We start from the raw sequence: 21,815 nt of genomic DNA, 5'->3' as shown, positions 1-21,815 counted from the left end.
GTTTCATAAACTTTATTCGATTCACACAAGAATCATAAAAGTCAAAAAATACATTTCAGAACATACTTTAAAATTTCATTTAGAAGCAGTTTTTAAATTTATACAATAAATTACTAAAATACATTGATTATTAGACAAAGTTATAACCCATAGCTATTCAATCAGGTTCAATTAATCATGAATACTTCATATCAGTGTTGTGTTAAAAATAAAAACAACAGTATACCTGGACAACAAAACTAGTTCTGGGAGCCAAAATTAACTATACCGTTTTCTGATCATGAGTGACACACGTATAAAACTTAGCATTGCACAACAAACGTCAGATGTAGACAAAGCTAACAAATGGTCATAACCCTCTTTATAGTGGCAGGGTTGTTTTTCCTTAAGGATCGGCTTGATAAACCTCATTCTCGGATCCTTATATAAAGAACAGAAAAGAACAACATGCATCGTGCTTTGGCTATCTTTGTTGTTACAGGGACAGGGGGGCAGTCTCTCACACCAGCTCCCCTGTCTAGGAAACGCAAAAAGAAAATGCAAAATGTGTAACCTAAACCTTGTCAAATAGAATCCCCATTGCACATGATTTATAAAGGTTAAATAAAACTGATGATGTAAAGTCACCTTAAATTCGTGAGGGCTAACCAAAGAGTGCACAAATGAAGATTTCCAATAACTTGATTTGATAACGGATTTGATATCTCCCTGAATGTTTTCGGGGCTATCAAAAATGTCACCCAGGCCTATTTTATGAAGTGTTTCATTTACATAAGATAACCATGGGATCTTATTCATGTGTGTCAATTTTAGACAATCCCGAAGGATGTCTCTAGACAATTGTAGATCCTCTGATAGCCATATTTTGCCCCATAATAGTAGGGGGGAGAGGCGAATAGTGTCACTCACATAACTCAAACCTATCTCATCATGGGCAAATCTATTTGAGGAACTTAGTGGAATGGCCAATACACGTTTTAAAAATTTATTCTCCATAATTTGTATTGTATCTGGGCTTTCGGTTCCCCAGACCCCTGCCCCATAGATAGCTACTGACAAGCATTTTGCTTTATACAGGGTTTTTAAATGATTGACAGGTTTTTGACCTAACTTCCCACAGAAACGAAACAGTCCTTCAATAGAGCGACTAGCACTCTGGACTCGAGTCTTAATTAGCGGGGCCCAGCTTAATTTGTTGTTAAAAAGGTTTCCCAGATAGTTAAAGTTTTCAACCTTTTCAATGGTGCAGTTGTTTACTACAAACTTTCTGGTTTTGGTGCCCTTTGGGCCACAGACCATAGCAAAGGATTTGGTGAAATTTACCTTCAGGTCTAGGTCCAACATAAAAGTATGTAAGGCATCCAGACAATGCTGCATACTATTTCCTGTGAGAGTCATTAATACCGTATCATCGGCATAAGAAAGCATCGGTATGCTCCTGCCATTAACCTTTGGGAAATCATGGCAGTGGTCCAACAGGTATTTTTCCAGCCCATTAGTGTAAACTAGGAACAGGAAGGGGGCTAATATACATCCTTGACGGACGCCCTCAGTCGAGGGGATAGACTTTGTTTTCTCTCCCCCTGGCCCGAACCTTATGGCTACAGTGGTTGCTTCATGGAGTCTACGGAGCAGGTGAACCAAAGGTTCCTCAAAACCCATATCCTCCATCATCTTCCACAGCTTGCTTCGGCAGACAGTGTCGAATGCACTTGAGAGATCCATGAAGGCAAGATGAATGGAAGAGTTCATTGCCTTCATGTGTTTCCCTATAATCAATGCCAGGTTCAGGCACTGTTCGACAGTACCTTTGCCTTTCCTGAACCCATATTGGGAGTTTACAATAAGGCCCACCGAATCTGCCCATGTTTCCAATCTGGCTAAGATAACCCTACCCAATATCTTACAAGATGCATCAATTAATGAGATTGGGCGATAGCATCGGGGATCAGATCTATTGCCTTTCTTAAAAATTGGCACCACTACTGCCTCCTTCCATGATGGTGGAATACGACTAATAACAACTGCTCTAAATACATTTAATAAAAGAGGGGCCCAAATCTTAACATTGTGCTTAAAAAAGTCCAATGGCACTAAATCAGGGCCGGGAGCTTTTAATGATATACCTTTTGACAAAGCATCTTCCACTTCTTGCAAGGTGAGTGATAAGCTCAGGGACAAAGATGATTGCGAAACCACTAGTTCCCTAGGGTCTCCCAATGACAGTTCATTAAGTGAAGTTCCATGTGGATTAAAAATAGCCCCAAAATGTGATTCCCATGTTTCACAAGCAATCTGCATCACAATATTATCCTTACCGTTACTTATGAAAAGAGGGCGATTAATTACTTCCCAAAATAGCCTACTGTCCTTCAAATCAGAGGCCTTTTCTAAGTCTTCCCAAGCCAGATTTTTTAGGTCCAGCTTCCTTATTCTCATTGCTTCTTTATAGGCCATTCTAGATGCCCTAACCAATTCTATATCCCTGGGTTTTTGATTTAAAGCTACTTTAAGGGATCTATGTGTTGCTGAGCATGCAGCATCAAACCATCTGGGCCCTGACCTTTTATTTTTCCCAATTGGTTTTGTAAGGCGTTCGGCTACATGCCCACATAATAATTCAAAATTCCCTATAACCTTTTCAGGGTTAGCTGTCGGTGATAGGCATGCATCATATTCTGAGCTATGTTTGGTCATAATCTCTGCCTCAAGACCTGCTGCGTCTATTTTACCCCATTTTAGAGTGATACCTTGGTTCCTGTTACATTTTATGGGTTGTTCCCAAACAGGATGTTTGAGTTTAACAGGACAGAGGAGGGATAGGGTTAAAGGGTTGTGGTCACTGGCAGCATTAGCAATTACTTCCAGTTTGTCGACATAGTGGAAATACCCACTGGAGATAATCACAAAATCAATAAAACTCATCGTGCCTCTACTTCCCTGAAATGTCGGTATCGGGGCCAAGTCTGGACCAACCCAGGGTTCCACTATAGATAAGTCATTCAAAATGATGATATTATTTAAAGCGTCCCCCTGGGGTGTGTGTTTAAAGTGTGTCAAAGGAAGGTCGTGAGAATCTCTCAAACCACACACCTTCGAGTCCCCACGGGTGCATAATGAGCAGTTAAAATCTCCCACCCAGATGACAAAAAGTAGGGGTTGCTCGTGACGTGCCCTGGTCATGGCCTCCTCCAACTTCAACATTACAGTTGTCTCGTTATGATCAAAGATGTTATAGTACCAATTAATCAATAACAACGGTTCAGGAAACAGATTGACCAACATCAGCACTTGGAACCATGGGGTGTCAACTATCTTGGTAATTACAAGTTTACACAGTTTTAATGAGGTTGCTGTCATTAGACCACCTTTTGCCCTACCAGCTTGTGAAGGTACCGCTAGGGTATTAAGGGCTTGAAAGCCATCAATATCCTGTGCGCAACGGCTCCATGTTTCCTGGAGGCACAAAATATCACAGTCACCCACAAAATCTAACCATGCCTCATCCTCCAGTCTTTGAGCAAGCCCAGCAATATTCCATGAAATTAAGCACATCCTTTGTTCACCTGGGATCTTTGTGGCTGGCTTAAGTGATACTTCCGGAACGTGCCATTGAATAGTTACATTTGATGCACTTTCTGTGTTGATACCGGCCACAGGGACTTGGGGTTTGGAAGCACGACCGTCACCGATGGGAACATTCACCCATGGGTTATCGTTGCGACTTTCACCCTTCTCCCTCTGGCTGGACTCTTCTATTATCAGGGCATTACCAGGAGAATATTGTGGTGGTCAATCTTGCTCGTCCATGCCCACAAGTGGATCAAAACGATTTCTTAACGGAATATTATTTGGAAACCAGCCCGCCACCTCCTGCAGGGAACCAAACATGTTGGTAGTTGGTGCCCCTTGCCACCAATTTTGCTGGCTATATCCATCGGACCTGTTTGATGTCCGTCCAGCATTCTGGACAATAGTCCATGAACCTTCTTTCGCATGGTGACTTCTTGGAGGGTAAAAGAAGGTAAGGGGTCTCATAACTATTGTAGGGTTAACTTCATACGATGGCCACACACATATGTTTTGTGCTGTGTAAGGATCAGCAAAAGAAACAATAATACAGTCACCTGCCAAGGACTTGGGTGTGGGGCCTATCCATGGCACTCTTCGGACCATTAATATACTGCTTCTATGATGAACGGGGAGCTGTGTGTTGGAATTAAGCCAATGAATGACTTTATTTTTCAGGGATTGGGGGTTCTCCTGGGAATTCTGATCCAACTCAGGAACTCCAGCTAGTATAGCCACATAAGGCCCGGCTTCTGGTGGAAGATCAATAAAACCACCACGAAAGTTGGGGCGACTGAACGGCCGCTGAAAATTATTCAGATAATTTTGCCTTTTGCCGTGTTGTGGGGCAGCTCGTAAATTAGGATTCTGCCTATAGGCTGGATTAGGCAAGGGACATACTTTTGGTGCAACAACGATAGGGGTTGATGCAGTCTGGTTTGGAACAGTGGTGCGTGGCTTCGGTATGGGTTTTGCTATCGGTAAGGGCATAGGAATATTTTGAGGTATTTGTAATGGTAATGGTAAGGGTACTGGTTCTTTTGTCTTGGGGGCTGAATCAGTCTCACTGGTACGTTTAGCTTCCATTTCCTTTAGACTCAGGCTGGCCAAGGTAACTATGGTCTTATCCATTTCCAACAGATTATTCTCTATACGAGAAAGCCTTAATTCTAAGGGGGTAAGTAGCTGTTTTAACGTGCCCCAAACTATATTGAGGAATTCTTCATCACCCCCTCTATCATTTAGTGATCCACCCACTTGAACCGTCGAATCATCCATTCTCTTTGTCCCTGGGGAGGCAACCAGGATGCTATCATCCGCGGAGATATTTGAATCCGAAACGGCTGCCCCACCCAAAGTGCCAGGATTAATTTTCATACTATCATCCTTTGTCCCAAAAGATCCTAGTGCCCTTCTGCTATTGAAAAATTGTGATCTAGCAATTTTCGCCTTTTTCCGAGCATGGATGGCCCTGGCAATACATTTCTTTTTATGTATTGCCATTTTCCTGGCCCTACCTATATTCATAAATGAATTAATTTTAGGAGGATACAGGGTGCCTGACATGCAAGTTAATGGGACGGGATCCTTAATTGGTACCAATGGAGTAGGCGAATGGATCAAAGGGGATATTGAAGAGGAAATAGAGGGTGCTGGATGGATAAGAGCCGATGTCATTAGTGGCTGCGGACCTACTGTACGCTCAGGTGTGCGCGCAGAAGCAATATTCCCCATGGAAGACTTTCTTGTAGTAGCTAAATGCTCGGATAACCTTCGTGCAGCTTCAAGATCCAAAGAGACCCTGTGCTGCATTTTGCTGATTTCCTCGTCAATAGCCAAATTGGTTTTGACTAGGAAATCATCCAGTGTCCGATTAGAACTAGAATTACTCGCAGCCATAAGGGTTTTACTCCGACTACCCCGCGAGCACATTATACAGATTAAGAAATAAATACCAATAAATAATTAATAAAATTTTACACCAATAAAACTGTATAATGCACCAACCAACCAAGGGGCGTGGCCCAGCCCAGTCCTCTTAGACCTCGAACGGCCTCAAACGGCCCAGTCTTTGCCCAGTCTTCGCCCAGTCTTCGCCCCGGGCTGCGTCCCGCGCTGCGGGAGGGACAAGGAAGTTTATAGGGGCGTAGATGGCGGGGGGAGGGCCAGCAGGGAGAGCGGACCGGAAGCTGGATGACGGTCTCGCAGGGACTCCTGGTTCCTGGAGTCCCTGCACGCTCGCAGCCCCGCTAGCGCCTCTCACCCGCGGTGTCCTGAGTCCTTGCACGCGAAGCGGCACCCGCGGAGCGGGTGCGGCGAGGTGTAGGCTGTGTGAGATGGGCGCCGGTAAATAGCCTGTGGAACGCCAGGTGAGCCTGCTGTCTGCCAAAAAGTAAAAAAGGTCTCCCACGGGACAGGCAAAGAGGGTCGCTTTTCACTCCTCGATGGCGGGGGGAGGGCCAGCAGGGAGAGCGGACCGGAAGCTGGATGACGGTCTCGCAGGGACTCCTGGTTCCTGGAGTCCCTGCACGCTCGCAGCCCCGCTAGCGCCTCTCACCCGCGGTGTCCTGAGTCCTTGCACGCGAAGCGGCACCCGCGGAGCGGGTGCGGCGAGGTGTAGGCTGTGTGAGATGGGCGCCGGTAAATAGCCTGTGGATAGCCAGGTGAGCCTGCTGTCTGCCAAAAAGTAAAAAAGGTCTCCCACGGGACAGGCAAAGAGGGTCGCTTTTCACTCCTCGATGGCGGGGGGAGGGCCAGCAGGGAGAGCGGACCGGAAGCTGGATGACGGTCTCGCAGGGACTCCTGGTTCCTGGAGTCCCTGCACGCTCGCAGCCCCGCTAGCGCCTCTCACCCGCGGTGTCCTGAGTCCTTGCACGCGAAGCGGCACCCGCGGAGCGGGTGCGGCGAGGTGTAGGCTGTGTGAGATGGGCGCCGGTAAATAGCCTGTGGAACGCCAGGTGAGCCTGCTGTCTGCCAAAAAGTAAAAAAGGTCTCCCACGGGACAGGCAAAGAGGGTCGCTTTTCACTCCTCGATGGCGGGGGAGGGCCAGCAGGGAGAGCGGACCGGAAGCTGGATGACGGTCTCGCAGGGACTCCTGGTTCCTGGAGTCCCTGCACGCTCGCAGCCCCGCTAGCGCCTCTCACCCGCGGTGTCCTGAGTCCTTGCACGCGCTGTGTGAGATGGGCGCCGGTAAATAGCCTGTGGAACGCCAGGTGAGCCTGCTGTCTGCCAAAAGGTAAAAAAGGTCTCCCACTGGACAGGCAAAGAGGGTCGCTTTTCACTCCTCGATGGCGGGGGGAGGGCCAGCAAGGAGAGCGGACCGGAAGCTGGATGACGGTCTCGCAGGGACTCCTGGTTCCTGGAGTCCCTGCACGCTCGCAGCCCCGCTAGCGCCTCTCACCCGCGGTGTCCTGAGTCCTTGCACGCAAAGCGGCACCCGCGGAGCGGGTGCGGCGAGGTGTAGGCTGTGTGAGATGGGCGCCGGTAAATAGCCTGTGGAACGCCAGGTGAGCCTGCTGTCTGCCAAAAAGTAAAAAAGGTCTCCCCATAATCTCTTCATTTTACGTTGTTTTCAGATATCCTGCATTTTAACAGGAAATGTTAGAACCCCTCCTGTTCTCAGTGGGACTGCCGTACTTTTAATGTGACGTTAACAGTAATCAGTAGGCTGTCGGACTTCTTTTCTTACTGTTGCAATACCCTTTGTCGAACGGTACATCCATTCATAAACAATGCAACTGTCCTTGTAGTGGAACAGTATGAAGAGTTCCATGGACAGAAGCAACACTTTTCAGCAGAGCTGTTACACTTTGAAAGGGGCAGTAGCAGGGTTAGCTTATTTTAATTGGGACAGGGTAGGAGGACTGTCATATTCTTGCCAAGGCTGCTATCTCTCTCTTCAGTGGTGCGACTTCGCCTCTTCCCGCAGGGATCTCGAGTTTAGTGCTGGTGTTTCAGAATGTCTTAGTACGACTGCTGTGTTTTAGTAGAACATTGCCACCACCCCAACAATGTTGCTGTAACATGATTAGGCTAGGTAAGGCATATTTTCAAAGGGTAACTGCAAATGTAATGTCAGAATTAGTACTTTCTCTCACATTGCTGCTTGTTTTTAAACAGGCAATGTTAGAACTTTTGAGCTGAAATATTTTCTTAATTGAGTACTACCGGGCGCTCTCAGTATGTCTGCTAGCACATTCCCCCTCATAGCAGCTCCTTGTCCCAGTCCTTAAATTAATTTTAAAGTTAAAGAACTTTTAAGCAGGGCTGCGGACTGTTCTTTTTAAAGTGAAACACTGACAGCTGTTTTCATTCTTAACAGCGACAACAATTTGAATGGGCAGTTGGCGTGGACCCATACGCACCTGCAGATGTGTACATTATGGGCGCCTCAGTTCCCATTTTAGCTAAATCTTTGCAAAATAGGAACTACTGAGATCTAAAGGCAAAATAGCAGCTAGATAAGGCACCTGCCTGGAATTAAGTCTTTTGAGATTTCTGTAGCATTGCCTGCTCAGCAATGTAGAGTGTGCCAGGATGGGAAATACTATAACCTAAAAGCGTGTTACTCAATGTCTGATGTGAGTTGCTAATCCTGTCTTTCAATTTATTTGCGTTTTGGTACTTGTATTTTCAATGACAAATAGAGTGCAAGTATCACAATCCAAATACAGAAAGGATTATACAAAAGTTTTCCCTGTACGGCGTATAAAATAAAAGCATTGCCAAAGTGTAGCTGAAAAAGTAAAAAAAAACTGCCCCTTGTTTAACAGTGTAGAGTTCTTCAATCCTGCCTTGTGCCACTTTTTTCCAGACTTTTATTTAGCACGAACTTGACTCGAAGGTATCAGAGCACTCTACATAAGCACCAATTCATCACAAACAGACACATTAATTACATTAGGCACGGGGAGATTAAGTGATTTGCACAGAATGTTCAGCGCCCATGCCGAGAGTCAAACCCTGTTCCCCAGCTTCGAGTCCGACCGTTCCAGCCGGTAGGCCACATCCTCCGATGAACAGATGGATAGGTGAGGTTGGGGTTACAGGACATTCATCTTTTTCCTGGCCTGAGTAACCATGGGTGGTGGGCTTTGTTCAGCAAGGGTTGGTCCTACAGTGATTTATTTCGTAGGAGAGGGATGGATATTATGATCCCTTCAACTGAAGCAGTATGACCGGGATGTCATGGGTTACCCCCTGCGGTTGGTCTGCAGGGGAGGCGAGTGGTTTGTTTTACAGCTCGCCATAATGTTGTGCTCCTTCAAAAGTGTTTACATGTCAGAGCCTTGGGGGTACAGTATGTTCTTGGAATGTTTCTTTCTTGACCTGGGTTCTCACAGGCCTAATGTTGCCCTGTCCGATTCCCAGCACCCCTCTAGCAGGGGCACTCAGGACCTCATCTTGCTCCTTTTCGGTTGCTGCTTTTCACTACCCCACGTTCTCATGTACGGCATTTCCCAGCACCACTTCACTGTGTCAGAGTCCCCCTGTCATATGTATCCATGCTCCCAAATGGAGAACCACTGGAACAACCAAATAACCAGCACTAAATCCTCACCTACTCTGATCCACTTAAAAGAGGCAGTAAAAACTGCCTATTCATTCGGGCCCCTTGTGGGTCCCCACCTCACGCATGCTTACATTTAGGATTTGGGTGAGGGGTTGCCTAACATGTTTTTATAGATGAAGAACTGTGCTCATTTTATCGACCTCGGAAGGATGAACATCTTAGTGCTGCTAGTTAATTTTAGCACTCTGTCAAGTAAACAGCAGCCCAGTGCTGCTGTTTAAAGTGGGGTCGTATTTTAACGTCAGTAGGGCTAAAAGTGACCACCAATGCCTACTTTGAGAATCCAAGTTATATAACACGCATTCTCAAACAAGCATTTGCAATAGAGCTCGCAGTATTAAAATTTGAGCTATTAGTGTTGCATTATTTAGCAATGCCAATTGCTCAAACTTTAATAAAGCAAGACCTATTGCATTGCAAATGCTTGTTACAAATGGAATCTATATACATCCGGCCCATTGTGACCTCTCTTGAGGTTTCTAACAAAAGAGCTAGGAAGATGAGCATGGACCCCTTTGTTCCTGAAGTCCAGATGCCAACCTTTCTTTTACAACCAAGACATCAGCAAGACCTCTAGCACACAGCTAAGGCGGTGCTCCTCACAGTGGCCCCTACTAACGTTACACCAAAAGGAATACAGGACATTTGAGTATCCAGATCAAGAAGCCTCCCCTTGAGAAAAGTACCCTGAGGATATAACTATTATTGAAATATGTATAAGCACTTAAAAAAATTATACAATCGCACTGTAAGTCATAAATGTGTGTAAAATGCGAATAAATAGTGACTGAAATCGTCCAATACACTTAAAGAAGGAAAGGAAAAAAAAACAATAATAACTTAAAGTTATTTTTGAATTTGCTTATAGTTATCTTTGGTTGAATTTCCAGTAGTTCGATAACTGAGTGTAGCAGGATATCCACAGTACTTTAGAAGAAGGAACGATCAATTTCGTATAATGGTTCCCGTTTGCGCGAAGAAAAACCGGCACTGGGTTGCCTAGCAACGTTGCGTGATGACACTCGTGGGCGATGATGCAAAACGTCACGTTGGCTTGAAGTCGCGCGATGATAGAACGTAGTCGTGCGCGATGATGCAAAACGTCACGTTGGCTTGAAATCGCGCGATGACAGAACGTAGAGTTGCGTAATTCAGAATGGTGTGCACGGACTTCTGCAGCAACGATTCGAAGGATGCCACCAAAGTGAAAAAGTAAGAAAAGTGGAATTTTTCGATTCTTTAAACGAACGATCGTCCTTCTGCTTCCTTCTAAAACGCAACAATCCAAAGGTCCTTCAGCTTCCCTTTAAACAGTTATAATCCAATGCTGTTCTGGTAGCGCCGGTAATTTCCCAATAAAATCCGGGAAAATAAAAATAAATTATTAATCCAATGGTCTTTAGATGCAGGTGATGCAGTTCCCGCTCGTCGCCAGTGTAGGAAAGTCAAGGAAGGACACGAAGTAAGTTGAGATCAGAGACGGAGTTTATTAGGTGCTCTCGTCTTAAGGTTCAGGCTAGTAATGCCAGTTCAACAGATGTGGTACAATGATAACATTCTCGATGTTTCAAAAGATAACAAGGTGGTACAACAACACGAGCTTGTCACGAGCAGCCAGACATGCCTGAACGCTCGTGACAGCTCGAGTCAACAAGAATACATTCCCAACAATAATCAGATTGTTTTCAATGGTAGCACCAAAATACTAGATGCCGCTTTATCATCAATTCGCCAGATAAAGGGAACGGGAATGCAGGATCGCGTGAATAGAGAGCATGACAGGCAGAGGCAGCCTCGTTCTGAGCAGCGAATCCCATTTTACTCCCTGGACAATCTGATCCAGGCCAACTGGACCCAACTGGACTCAATGCAGTAACTTGCAGATCTGCTCAGAGGGCTTCAGTGTGACCCTGAGAGCAGAAACGATCACTTCAGAGCTCAGACAGAGCTAATCGCCCGTGCTTATTGGCACAGTCCATGTTTGACGCGTGGGTGCACGGCTGTGTCACGCCTCAAACGACAAGAGATAATACAAGAGCTACCATTCTCTGACAGGACACTCTTGCTGCATAAAGCCAGGAGAGGAGATCTAGAGAATGAAACATGAAGCAAGGCCATGCAGTCGGTGTAAACAGAGGAAAGACGGCTGCTCAGGGTCGAGCTTGGCACATAGCGTGAGAAGGCTCGCTCACAGAAGACGTTCTCATGTTTCTAAATGTCCTCTGAGTGGGGGGAGTGGCTAAGCGCAGACCGAAGATGGCCGCGTAATGCACTGGCTTTGGGGTTTGTCCTTGCCCCACGACTATCCTAATTTATCATCCAGCTCGTCCATCGACATTTTCGGGGGTCAGAACTGCAGCGGTGTTCAACTCGCCGTCCCGGAGCCGCTGCACATCTCGGGGGAGGAGATACCTACCCCATAATACTGAGGCCTACTTATACTGTGGAAGCCGGGGCCCACAGTGATTGTGATGCCAGGGGGAGGCTCGATCTGTCTGGCCCCTTTGTGCGGCAGTGCCGTGAACTGGAGGGGCCGCCGCTGACCTGCAGGAGAGCTGGGAAGAGGTGCTCTCCACCCGCGGTAGGGGTGGTGACGGGGCGCCTGGCGGTGAGCGCCTTGCGATTGCCATGAATGTGGAGCCCCAGAGGAAAGACCGGGCTGGTCGGACCTTCTCGCGCGGTGCCGCCGTGACTCCTTCTATGCGGCGGCAGCGGTGAGTTCTGGGACGTGCGCTGCTCCTGATGAAGCATTGCATAACAAGCACCAAGCATATTGAGCATCCGCCGCAGTTTGATTAATGGTGGCGGTGCGCACTTAAATACTGTGGCCATTCTTTGCCTACATCATTGGAGTTGCATCCGCTTACAGCTGCCAGGGACTGGTTTCTGGGGGCATATCCCCCTCCTGGGGGGAACAGACATTGTGACTGAGGCTCTACCCGGCTGGCTTTGCTGTCAGGACTGTGGGAGGCTGCGCGTCAGCCCACTCTTTGTGCCCTGGTCTGGTTGGCAATTTGCATTGGACACCACCATGGAGCGCGTCAAGGGCGCTGAATCCCGCGGGACGAAGCCAGTCCAGACTAACAAACTGGACTGCTACTGTCTCCAAGGATGCTCGTGGGTGCCGACTGTCCGAAGATGCCGTCAGGGGAAACTCTGGGGAAGATGAACAGGAACATTCCCATAAAGATGTTATGGAGGCCAATACTGGAGTCAAAACCTCCTTGGATACCGTGGCGATTGACGTTAATCTTATTAGGGCCGACCTTGGAAAGCTTAACGAGAAAGTCAAGCGAGTAGAAATCACGACCTCCAGTTTCGTCGACGACGTCTCGCAGCTCTAAAGGGAGCTGCGTGAACTTCATGATTCCCGCACCCTCACAAACCTTAAGTTGGATGACTCTGAAGGTCGGCTTCGGCGCAATAATCTTCGCATTCTGGGAGTTCCGGAGAAGGCTGAGGGGCAATCCCCAGATCTATTTGTCGAGGACCTCATCCTTAAACACCTCAAACCCAAGGGCCTTAGTAAGTTCTTCGTAATTGAACGTGCACACAGTGACCCGGGCGGCCGTCCCAAACTGGGCGCTCCCCCGCGGCCCATGCTGGCTTAAGTTATGAACTTTTGCGACAGAGATGTGATTCTCCAGAACTCTAGAGCTGGGGCCCCCCTTCGCTCCGAAAACGCCGACATCTCCTTCTTTCTGGACTTTACACAAAGAGTCCAAAATCAGAGTCGTTCATTTCTCTCTGTTAAGCGCGACCTGAGGGACAGGGGCCTGAAGTACTCAATGCTGTTCCCAGCACGCCTCCGGGTTGAGGCAGAGGGGGGAGAGTGGTTCTTCGACCAACTGGGGGAAGTGGCCGAGTGGATTGAATATCAAGGTGCAAGGGTAATAATGTCAGGGGCAGGGACACGGAGCATACCAGTTACCCCCTCTTTCTTTGAATTTTTCTGGGGCAACAGGCATTCTGCAAGTTTTTCTATGGGCGGTTCAAAGCCCAGAGTGCAGGGCAGCGGGGAGGGGGGCTGTTGGGCTGAGGTATTTTGTTTGTTGGTTTGGTGTTATTTTTGTTTCATCGGCAGCGTATATGACTGCATCCTCAAGATCATAACAGGTGGGATGAATGCGGAGGGTATTTGGCTAAGCGACTCGTATGGCAGCTGTTATGGGTGATAAAAATGTTAAAATCTTGAGCTGGAATGTTAATGGGTTAGGGGACAAAATCAAACGAAGTGTTGTTATCCAGTACATTAAGAGGCATGCTCCAGATGTAATTCTACTTCAGGAAACGCACCTGGTGGGGAACCTATGTAAGGCGATGCACAGGGGGGATATAAAATGGTTGCCCACTATGGGTTCACATCGGACTCCAGGGGGATAGGTATTATGACAAGAAACGCGTTTCCACTAGCGGTGAATTCCACATGGGTGGATGATCGAGGCAGGTACATTGGTGTCTCTGGGATGTGGGAGGGTCTAGTTCTTACCCTCATGTCCGTATATGTCCCTCCAGGTCTGCAGGGCACAACGTTTGCTAACTTGGTTGAGGTCCTCCTCACCATTCCAGAAGGGCCCTTAGTAATACGGGTGACTTCAATGCAGTGGTCTTAGGTACATTAGACAGGTACCCCCCACGGGAGGTGAGGCCATCGGCTCAGTGGTTGACTGACTTTCTTGGGGCAATTGGGCTGGTTGATGGATGGAGAGTGTACCATCCAGACCAGATACAACATACCTTTCACTCTGGGGCGCACCACAGTCTCTCCCGTTTAGACTATTGTCTCATTCTTGCCACACAAGCCACCTACATAAACGAAATTTAACACTTGGCTAGGGGTATGTCCGATCACTCGCCCCTTTGGATCTATTTGCTCCTCGGTCCGGGCACGGTGGGAAGGTTAGCCCCTATTAACCGTTGGAACCCTAAGATCCGTAAAGCCCTTATTAGGACCATTGACGAATATTTCACTGAAAATGTGGGGACTGTGTCCTCTTCCCAGACCCTATGGGAAGCGTTTAAGATGGTGATTTGGGGTCAGGCCCTTTCTCTAATATCGGGCTCCAAAAGAGATAAACAGAAGGAAGTGCTTGAGCTCGAGGCTGATCTTTATAGGCTAGAGAGCGACCTGTAATTTGGGGTGATGGCGGAGAAGCTTCATTTGCTGAACCTGAAGCAACATGACTATAAAACTTAAGTCTCAGATAGGGCCAAGGCCCTCAGTAGGGAACAACAGGGCATAATTTACGATCTGGGAGATAAAGCTGGGAAGCTCATAGCATGGCTAAACAGAAAGGAATGGGCGAGCCGGCTGGTCCAGGAGCTTGTAGTAGAGGGTGGAGTCACGATTACGGAACCTCAGGACATAGCCGATAGATTTGCTGGTCATTTTCATACGGTTTACACTTCAGTGAATCCACACACAGAAACAGACTCGTATGACTTATTACGAGATATTAAGCTCCCCTTTCTCTCCCGGGGGATCGAGACTTTATGGACAGTCCTCTTACGACCAATGAGATTGCCCTAGTGATCCGCACTTTAAACTCCGGGAAAGCACTGGGCCCTAACGGACTCCCCATTGAACTTGATAAACTTAAGCAGACAAACTTGCCCTCTATCTGAAAGCCATGTTTGAAGAATCTGGGGAGGCGGGAAGGCTCCCCCGGGAGCAAAGGATTGCCACCATTGTCACTATCCATAAGGAAGGGAAGGCTAAAACAGACTGTGCCTCATATCGGCCCATCTCTCTACTAAATGCAGAACCTAAGATATTAGCCAAACTACTGGCTAACCGCCTGATGAAAGTGATCAGTGGCCTAGTGCATCCTTATCAATCTGGCTTTATGCCACATAGAAATACGACCTCAACCTGCGTAGAGTCCACGGAGTAGTGGATAGAGCGCACACCCTTCGAGAACCGGCTGTGATCGTGTCACTAGACGCAACCATGGCCTTTGACACTATTCATGGGCAGTCTTAGCGAAGTTCGGATTTGGTCCGAAATATATTCACTGGGTGCGTCTTTTATACTCCGAACCGCTGGCTCAAGTGGTGGTAAACAACAAAGTGACGACCATTTTTTCGCTTAGTCAGGGAACTCGACAGGGTTGCCCCCTATCCCCTCTTCTTTTTTCCTTGGCCTTGGAACCCTTTGCTGCTTGGATCTGTTGGGATCCGATAAGGGGGCTGCGGTGGTCCCCCGGATGGGAGGACCGCATATCTTTGTACGCAGACAACATTCTACTTTATTTGGCCTCCCCTAAGAAATCTCTTACAGTAGTACTAGACATCCTTACAATCTTCGGCAGGTTCTCTGGACTCTCCATCAACTGGGGAAAATCCCTAATATTTGTCTTGAGCGGTGATCCCCCTGTTCCACCTCGGGACTGTCAAATACAAATCAACACAACCGGATTTAAATGTCTGGGAATTTTCATCTCCCTTGATCTCTCGGTTCGTTATGCCCAAAATCTTCTTCCCCCTCTTCGAAGACACAAAAGTGACATTGCTAGCTGGAAGACACTTCCTATCTCACTTCTGGGCAGGGCCGCCCTATTCAAATGATGGCCTTACCGCGATTCCTCCATGCCCTACAAAACACCTTAGACCTAATTCCAGCTCATTACTTTAGGGAAATTGAGGGCCTGCAAAGAGACTTATTGTGGGATGGTAGACCCTGAATTGCACTTAATAAACTAACGCTAAACTGGTATGACGGAAGCATTAGCTTCCCAGATATCAAGAAATACATCTCAACTGGAGGCCATTAATCATTGTACATATGGGCGTGCGGATGATCCGGGTTACGCTATGGACAGGTGGCTCCTTCCGGGAGGCACCTACGGCAGAGCCTTGTATTCCTGACCTAAAATATTTGTGTTAACGGGCCCCACAAAACCTTCCGTTCAAATTTGGCATGACACCACCAACTCATTTGGTTGGAGACGTAAATTGACTTTGGCCACCCCTCTTTGGGACTCGGAGCAGTTAGGTGATCTATGGAAAATGAAGGGCTTCGATAGGTGGGATCTGATCGGTATCACGGCTATCAAGGATATCTGTGGTACGGAAGGGATCAAGTCCTTCAGAACGCTTCAGAGCAAATATGAGCTTGCAAACACTGAGTACTTTCACTATGCGCAGGTCTCACACTCACTCCAATCATTGATGCCTAGGGACTCCAATCTACCGGAGGCCTCTCCCCTAGACAGGATTCTAGAAGGTCACCTGCCTGACAAAACAATTTAATTAATATACAAAAAGTTCATCAACCACATGGCAGACCCTCTACAGACATTGTGTGATAGGTGGACAAAGGACGGGATAGAATTAGATGACGAGGATTGGCAAGTGGCAATATCTTCCCCATAAGAGGTGGGTATTCCGGCACGCTTGCGACTGTTACCGCTCAAAAATCTTTATAGGACCTACGTCACAGGGCCCCGTTTGGTAAACATGGGGTGGTCGGACACAGGCGACTGTAAAAGGGATTGCAGCCTCATCGGAACATTCATGCACACCATCTGGGAATGCACACATATTAGTTCTTACTGGCTCCACATCAACACCACAATCAATGATGTGTTACGTGTTTCTCTCCATCCGGAGGCACGATGATGTATTCTAAATATTTGGTAGCCCACAGACCTGAACACTTCCCAGACGCAATGGGTTACTCTAGGGTTCATGTTGGCCAAACAAAACATCGCTCAACTGTGGGGGGCAACGCATCCGCCCACCCCAGACACCTGGGAGAATGACCTTTATTGGTGCATGTTTAGAGAAAAAACGGTATATCTGGCAAAGGGGTGTCCTAGGAAGTGGTCCCGTATCTGGAATCCATGGAATGCATATAGAGGGGAGATTTGTATACTGCCTCGAAATGTTGAACATGATGACCCTGTGTCCCCATGATATTCCTTTCTATGATGAAGTCAATGTATCCATTCACCCATATATGCTGTAATGTGTAATCTATGCGACCCTCTGCACTGTACTGTGTTGCCGATGTGTGTTTCAATAAAAAGATTTATTAAAAAATATGTCCTCTGAGGAGAACTAGACCCATTTAGATAGAATGAAACAGGCCGAATGGTTGTTTTCATATCTTTAAATTATTAATACAAACTTCAATCAGAATCGGCGTAGTAGTGGACATATGCGGATACACTCTAGCGCCTCACCTGGTGTGAACAAACTGTTGAGATCACGTATTACAGCTCTAAACGAGGGCCGGAAGTCCGGCTCGTAATCCATGCAGCTGTTTATCAGATTCGCCAGTTCCATCCACTTTGGAGCCGGAAGCTGATGCCGGTCTTCGTAAAACTGTAATTTCTGTTGTGGAAAAAAAAACATAGTTAAAAATACTAACACCGGAGAACTGACAGCACACAATTCTGCAGTTCGTACTACAAAGCGAGGCAAAAAGAAAGTTAAAATGATACGTTCTGAGAGATGTCTCGGTATTCATCTATCTTGATCATTACTTACCCTCTGAGAATCCAGCGCATGCAGCGGCTTGTCTCCCCCACTGCAGATCTCCCACAAGGTGGTGCCAAAGCTCCATTTATCAGTTGCCAGGTTCAGATGTTTAGCACTTTCAGTGCATTCAGGCGGCACCCACGGAATTCTCTCTAACAGAACTTAAAATAAACAAAAATCGGACTTTAGAAGACCATAGTGCCCACGGTGCATGACTCTGTTTTGTAATCAGAGCAGTAGGTATTAGTATGGGTAAGCTAGTTATCAGAATTCTCACAGAACCAACATAACTATTTGCAATTGTAGTCAGTTTTCTATTGGTGTGAATGTAAGTATGTGAAATCAGCAATTACAGGGGTCACGTGCTTAAGATGGCTTCAGTGATGACGGGGAAGTTGGGCCGAACGCTAGCTACGTTCATTAAACACAATAATACATCAGCGTTTATCGACGCATTCATGCGCTCTGCACACCGACTACCAGATAGACAAGCACTCTTGTAACCAATACAAACCACCCAATTATACACGAGCCAGCATTCATGGATACATGTCAACAATCGCCCTACGCATCACCATAAACACATGGGGCATAATGTGCATTTGTGAGGCACGTGGTGCTGTGCAACACTGGGCACATCCAGGGGGAGATGACATTGCGCCATGTGGCTGGGGTGGGGCACCACTTAAACAACTCTCAGCTTTGTACATGCATAGCTGTTACTAAGTTGTTGGGTCAGAAATGCTACTTAAAAGGTAAACAAGCATGTACGCCTGACTGGATATGTAACTGGTATCCTGACTTTTACCGCGTCACACTTATCTAGTGTGTGCAGAAGCTTAGGCCTGTCCTTGGTAACTCAAGGTCCTGAACCTGGTCTGTGACCTGGAGGGAAGCACCAAGGTTGCCCTTAGGGACCTTGGACTACTGTCTGTTTCTAGGGTGCATCACTTAAAATGGTGGTGGCATTACACCGTGTTTCGTGAATCAGTGATACTGACTAGACCTTTTTCTCTGTGACGAGAAAAGCAGAGTCCACTAGCCATTTGCATGTATAGCTCCTCTGTTATTTGTATCACAACATCTTGTGCTGACATCCTGTGAGCAGGGCCGGTCCTAGGATTTGCGAGGCCCTGGGCTAAAAGGCAGCGTGCGACGCCCCCTCTAATGTAGATAAGTGGCCCCTTGCAAAGAGACCATTCAGAGACACTGTCGGGGGCCCATTGTCCAGCATTTTTGCGCCCCCACAGTTTTATCTTTAACTCCACAAGCATTTCTCACACCTCCAGTTCCATAGGTGTGAGAATTGATTGTGGTCTAAAAGTTAAAACTGTGGGGGTGCCAAAATGCTGGACAATGGGCCCCCCACAGTGTCTGTGAATGGCCTCCTTGCAAATGAGGGAGCGTCTCCCTCCCCATGCCTCCAGACAGACACCATCCCTGAGAGGCCTGGGGGGGGGGCCCTCTGAAGGACCTTAATTGCAAGGCAACACCTTTTTTTTAAATAGATGGCCAGGGAAACAACAGGATACATCACGAGTGCGTGGCCCCATGCTGGTGGGCTGAGTGCGAGGCCCTGTGCAGCCGCCCACGCTGCCCATGCCTAGCGCCGGCCCTGCCTGTGAGCATGTTGAGTGCTTGCATGTGCAATGCGTGTGTAGTATATGTATAGTAGTAGGACTATGTGTGTTGTGTCAGTGTGATTACTGGGACCATTGGGATCCATTTTGGATGCCACTGGGTTAGCAGCACACAACATGGAGGATGAGGACAGCTTTCCCGGACACTAGAAGTGTATTGCTTGCATTCGTCTGGCTGGAATAGAGACCCGGAAACTGAAGTGAAGTGAAGATGGAGTCATTGATACCTTTAGAGATTTAACGAGGATTTTTTTTTTTAGCAAAATTTCTACTAAGTTCTTCCTGAGCACTGACATTTGGTAGATGTTAGGGTGAAAGGCGTGACAGCAGTTTCTGCTGTTCAAGGTCAAGACGTTTTGAGGGAGCACCTGCCCATTTGCCTATCACGATTAAAGCTTCAGGGCAGAAGAAGATAGCCAGATGAAGGGATCTCACACTTCATTGTGCCCTTGTTTTGGATAACTCTTGTTCAGAGCCAGACTCATTCCTCCATGCTGTGAGAGCCACCACCTTGCACAAAGGATGTGTCTAAAAAAGTAGCCAGAAATGACATTTGAAACTGAACCAACAAAAACGGTCCTGAAACCTCAGACAGTGGATCCACATCTCTTGTCTGGAAAATGTGTATATATGTGTGATCCAATCTGACCTATATTTCTTTAATGCAACCTTTTAGGTTCCAAAATGCCAACTACCCAACATTACTGTACACAAAATCTCTGAAATTATCAGAGAAGTTTTTATTCATTCATTATTTTGCATCTCTGTATATTGTTCATTATATTGCATTTTTATCAAAGTGATTGCGTTCTGATATGTGGGTGCATGCAGTCACCCGATATGCATCGAAAAGGGCCATGGAAGAGGTCCTGTCTTCACAGAGCGGGTACAGCCTCTTATGTGTTTTTAAACTACCGCACCTTGGCTAGCATACCCGTAGTGTGGGTGAACATTAAATTATGCTGCCGATTGGGTACTACAGAAAACACTCTCATATTATTGGGAACGTGGGATTGTTAAATAGCTAGGTTCTTAATACTTAAGGACTTCTCCTTACCTCCACAGTCTTTGTAGCCTCAGACAGTCCCCTTATGGGGTTGAATCTCTTCTTCTTTTTACTATGAATGAGAGTAGTGTAACTGGTAAGCGTGAGTCTGTTTGCAGGGAGATATATGTTTTTCAATGATTTGTATATTGCATTATTCAAAAGGTAAAACATTGTGTAGATAATGTCATATGTATAAATGTATGATTTTGTATAACTAACGTTTATAAAAAAAGAAAAGAAAAATATTTCCCCCCAAAAATATATAAAATGTTTTTATGTATATAAGAAAGAAAAAGTTTGATAAAAATGCAATATAATGAACAACATACAGAGATGCGAAATTATGAATGAATAAAAACTTCTCTGATAATTTCTGAGATTTTGTGTACAGTAACGTTGGGTAGTTGGCATTTTGGAACCTACAAGGTCGCATTAAAGAAATATAATTCAGATAAGAGGATTTGCTGTTTGTTAGCCCTTGTTTTTCCCCCCTCCTCTTGGACTTAGAAGCAACTCAAGGGAAGCCTTTTTGTCTCTTTACATATATATGATCCAAATCACCTTGCTTTGTTGGAGTTGTAAGTTCTTTGACAAGAAAGGGAGCGCAAAGTACTCAAAGAGTGGCTGGTATCTACCTGATTGACAGTCTACCAGAGGTGATGGGACATCACTTGTGGTACCAACATTCCGGTGGAGGAGTTGAGGGCATGTTTGAAGTGCTGAGAACCCTTCCATCTGAGAGAGGGAAAGAGCATGCCTGCAGGACACCACACTGCTTAGTAGGAGAAGCTTAGTATGTTCCCATCACAAGGACGTACTCTGAAAAAGTGGACTATCACAGAATGCAAAGCAAGGAGTGACCTGTGCTGTGAAGTGTTCCCCCTTTCTCTTCTCGGAGTGGTTCCTGAGTAAGCTACATGAAGGCTTTTTAAGGCCAAATATCACCATGTCCACCGTAGGCTTGAGACACTGGTGCTGCCGCTTCTGATGTCAGTAAGCAAAGCTGCATTACCACCAAATAGGGGCGCTCTGATTGGCCTTGAAGGCTGCACTTGCAAAATCGGAGCACCTGGCTGCAACTGGTTGGGTAGGCCACCGCTGCTGAAGAAGAGTGCTGCCACGCAGGTCTGTACCGCCAACATCATCCAGTCATCCGGAACGGAAACCTTTTAAGTTCAAGAAGGGCTAAAAACCTCTGCTATTTCCATAAGTGTAGTATGGTTGTCATTTACACCCCGAAATCCACTTTGTCCTACTTGCTCACAAATAATATTTGGAACAGCGCCAGGATACACCAATATGGGGCGGCAGTATTGCACTACATCAATGCATAAATATGAATCTTTATCTCAACGCAAGGCTGTTCCTACAGTCCACACAGAATAGCCACTTCTGCAAGGTCTGGAGTGTGAACCACACTGAAGGCCTGTTCCTTCCTCACTGGTAGAACACAGCAAGTCAGACTACCACCGTTCCTCTCAAAACCCACGCATATCAGCT

The 21,815-nt window shown here is 46.7% G+C and overlaps 1 protein-coding gene across 5 annotated transcripts in view; it reads right to left on the bottom strand.

Annotated features, from left to right (window-relative positions):
* The window catches only part of JAK2 (Janus kinase 2), a 1,231,913-nt gene that overhangs the window by 159,568 nt on the left and 1,050,530 nt on the right, over positions 1-21,815 (bottom strand). For all 5 annotated transcript variants that reach the window (XM_078676001.1, XM_078676005.1, XM_078676003.1 and 2 more), the window contains 2 exons: positions 17,637-17,788; positions 17,330-17,480 (listed from right to left, as the gene is read on the bottom strand). In XM_078676001.1, the coding sequence (XP_078532127.1) occupies positions 17,330-17,480; positions 17,637-17,788 (303 nt within the window). The remainder of the gene's footprint in view (positions 1-17,329; positions 17,481-17,636; positions 17,789-21,815) is intronic.

The sequence above is a fragment of the Lissotriton helveticus genome, chromosome 2_1, assembly GCF_964261635.1.
Source record: "Lissotriton helveticus chromosome 2_1, aLisHel1.1, whole genome shotgun sequence".
Classification (NCBI taxonomy): Eukaryota; Metazoa; Chordata; class Amphibia; order Caudata; family Salamandridae; genus Lissotriton; species Lissotriton helveticus.
This window is presented reverse-complemented; position numbering and strand designations above follow the sequence as displayed.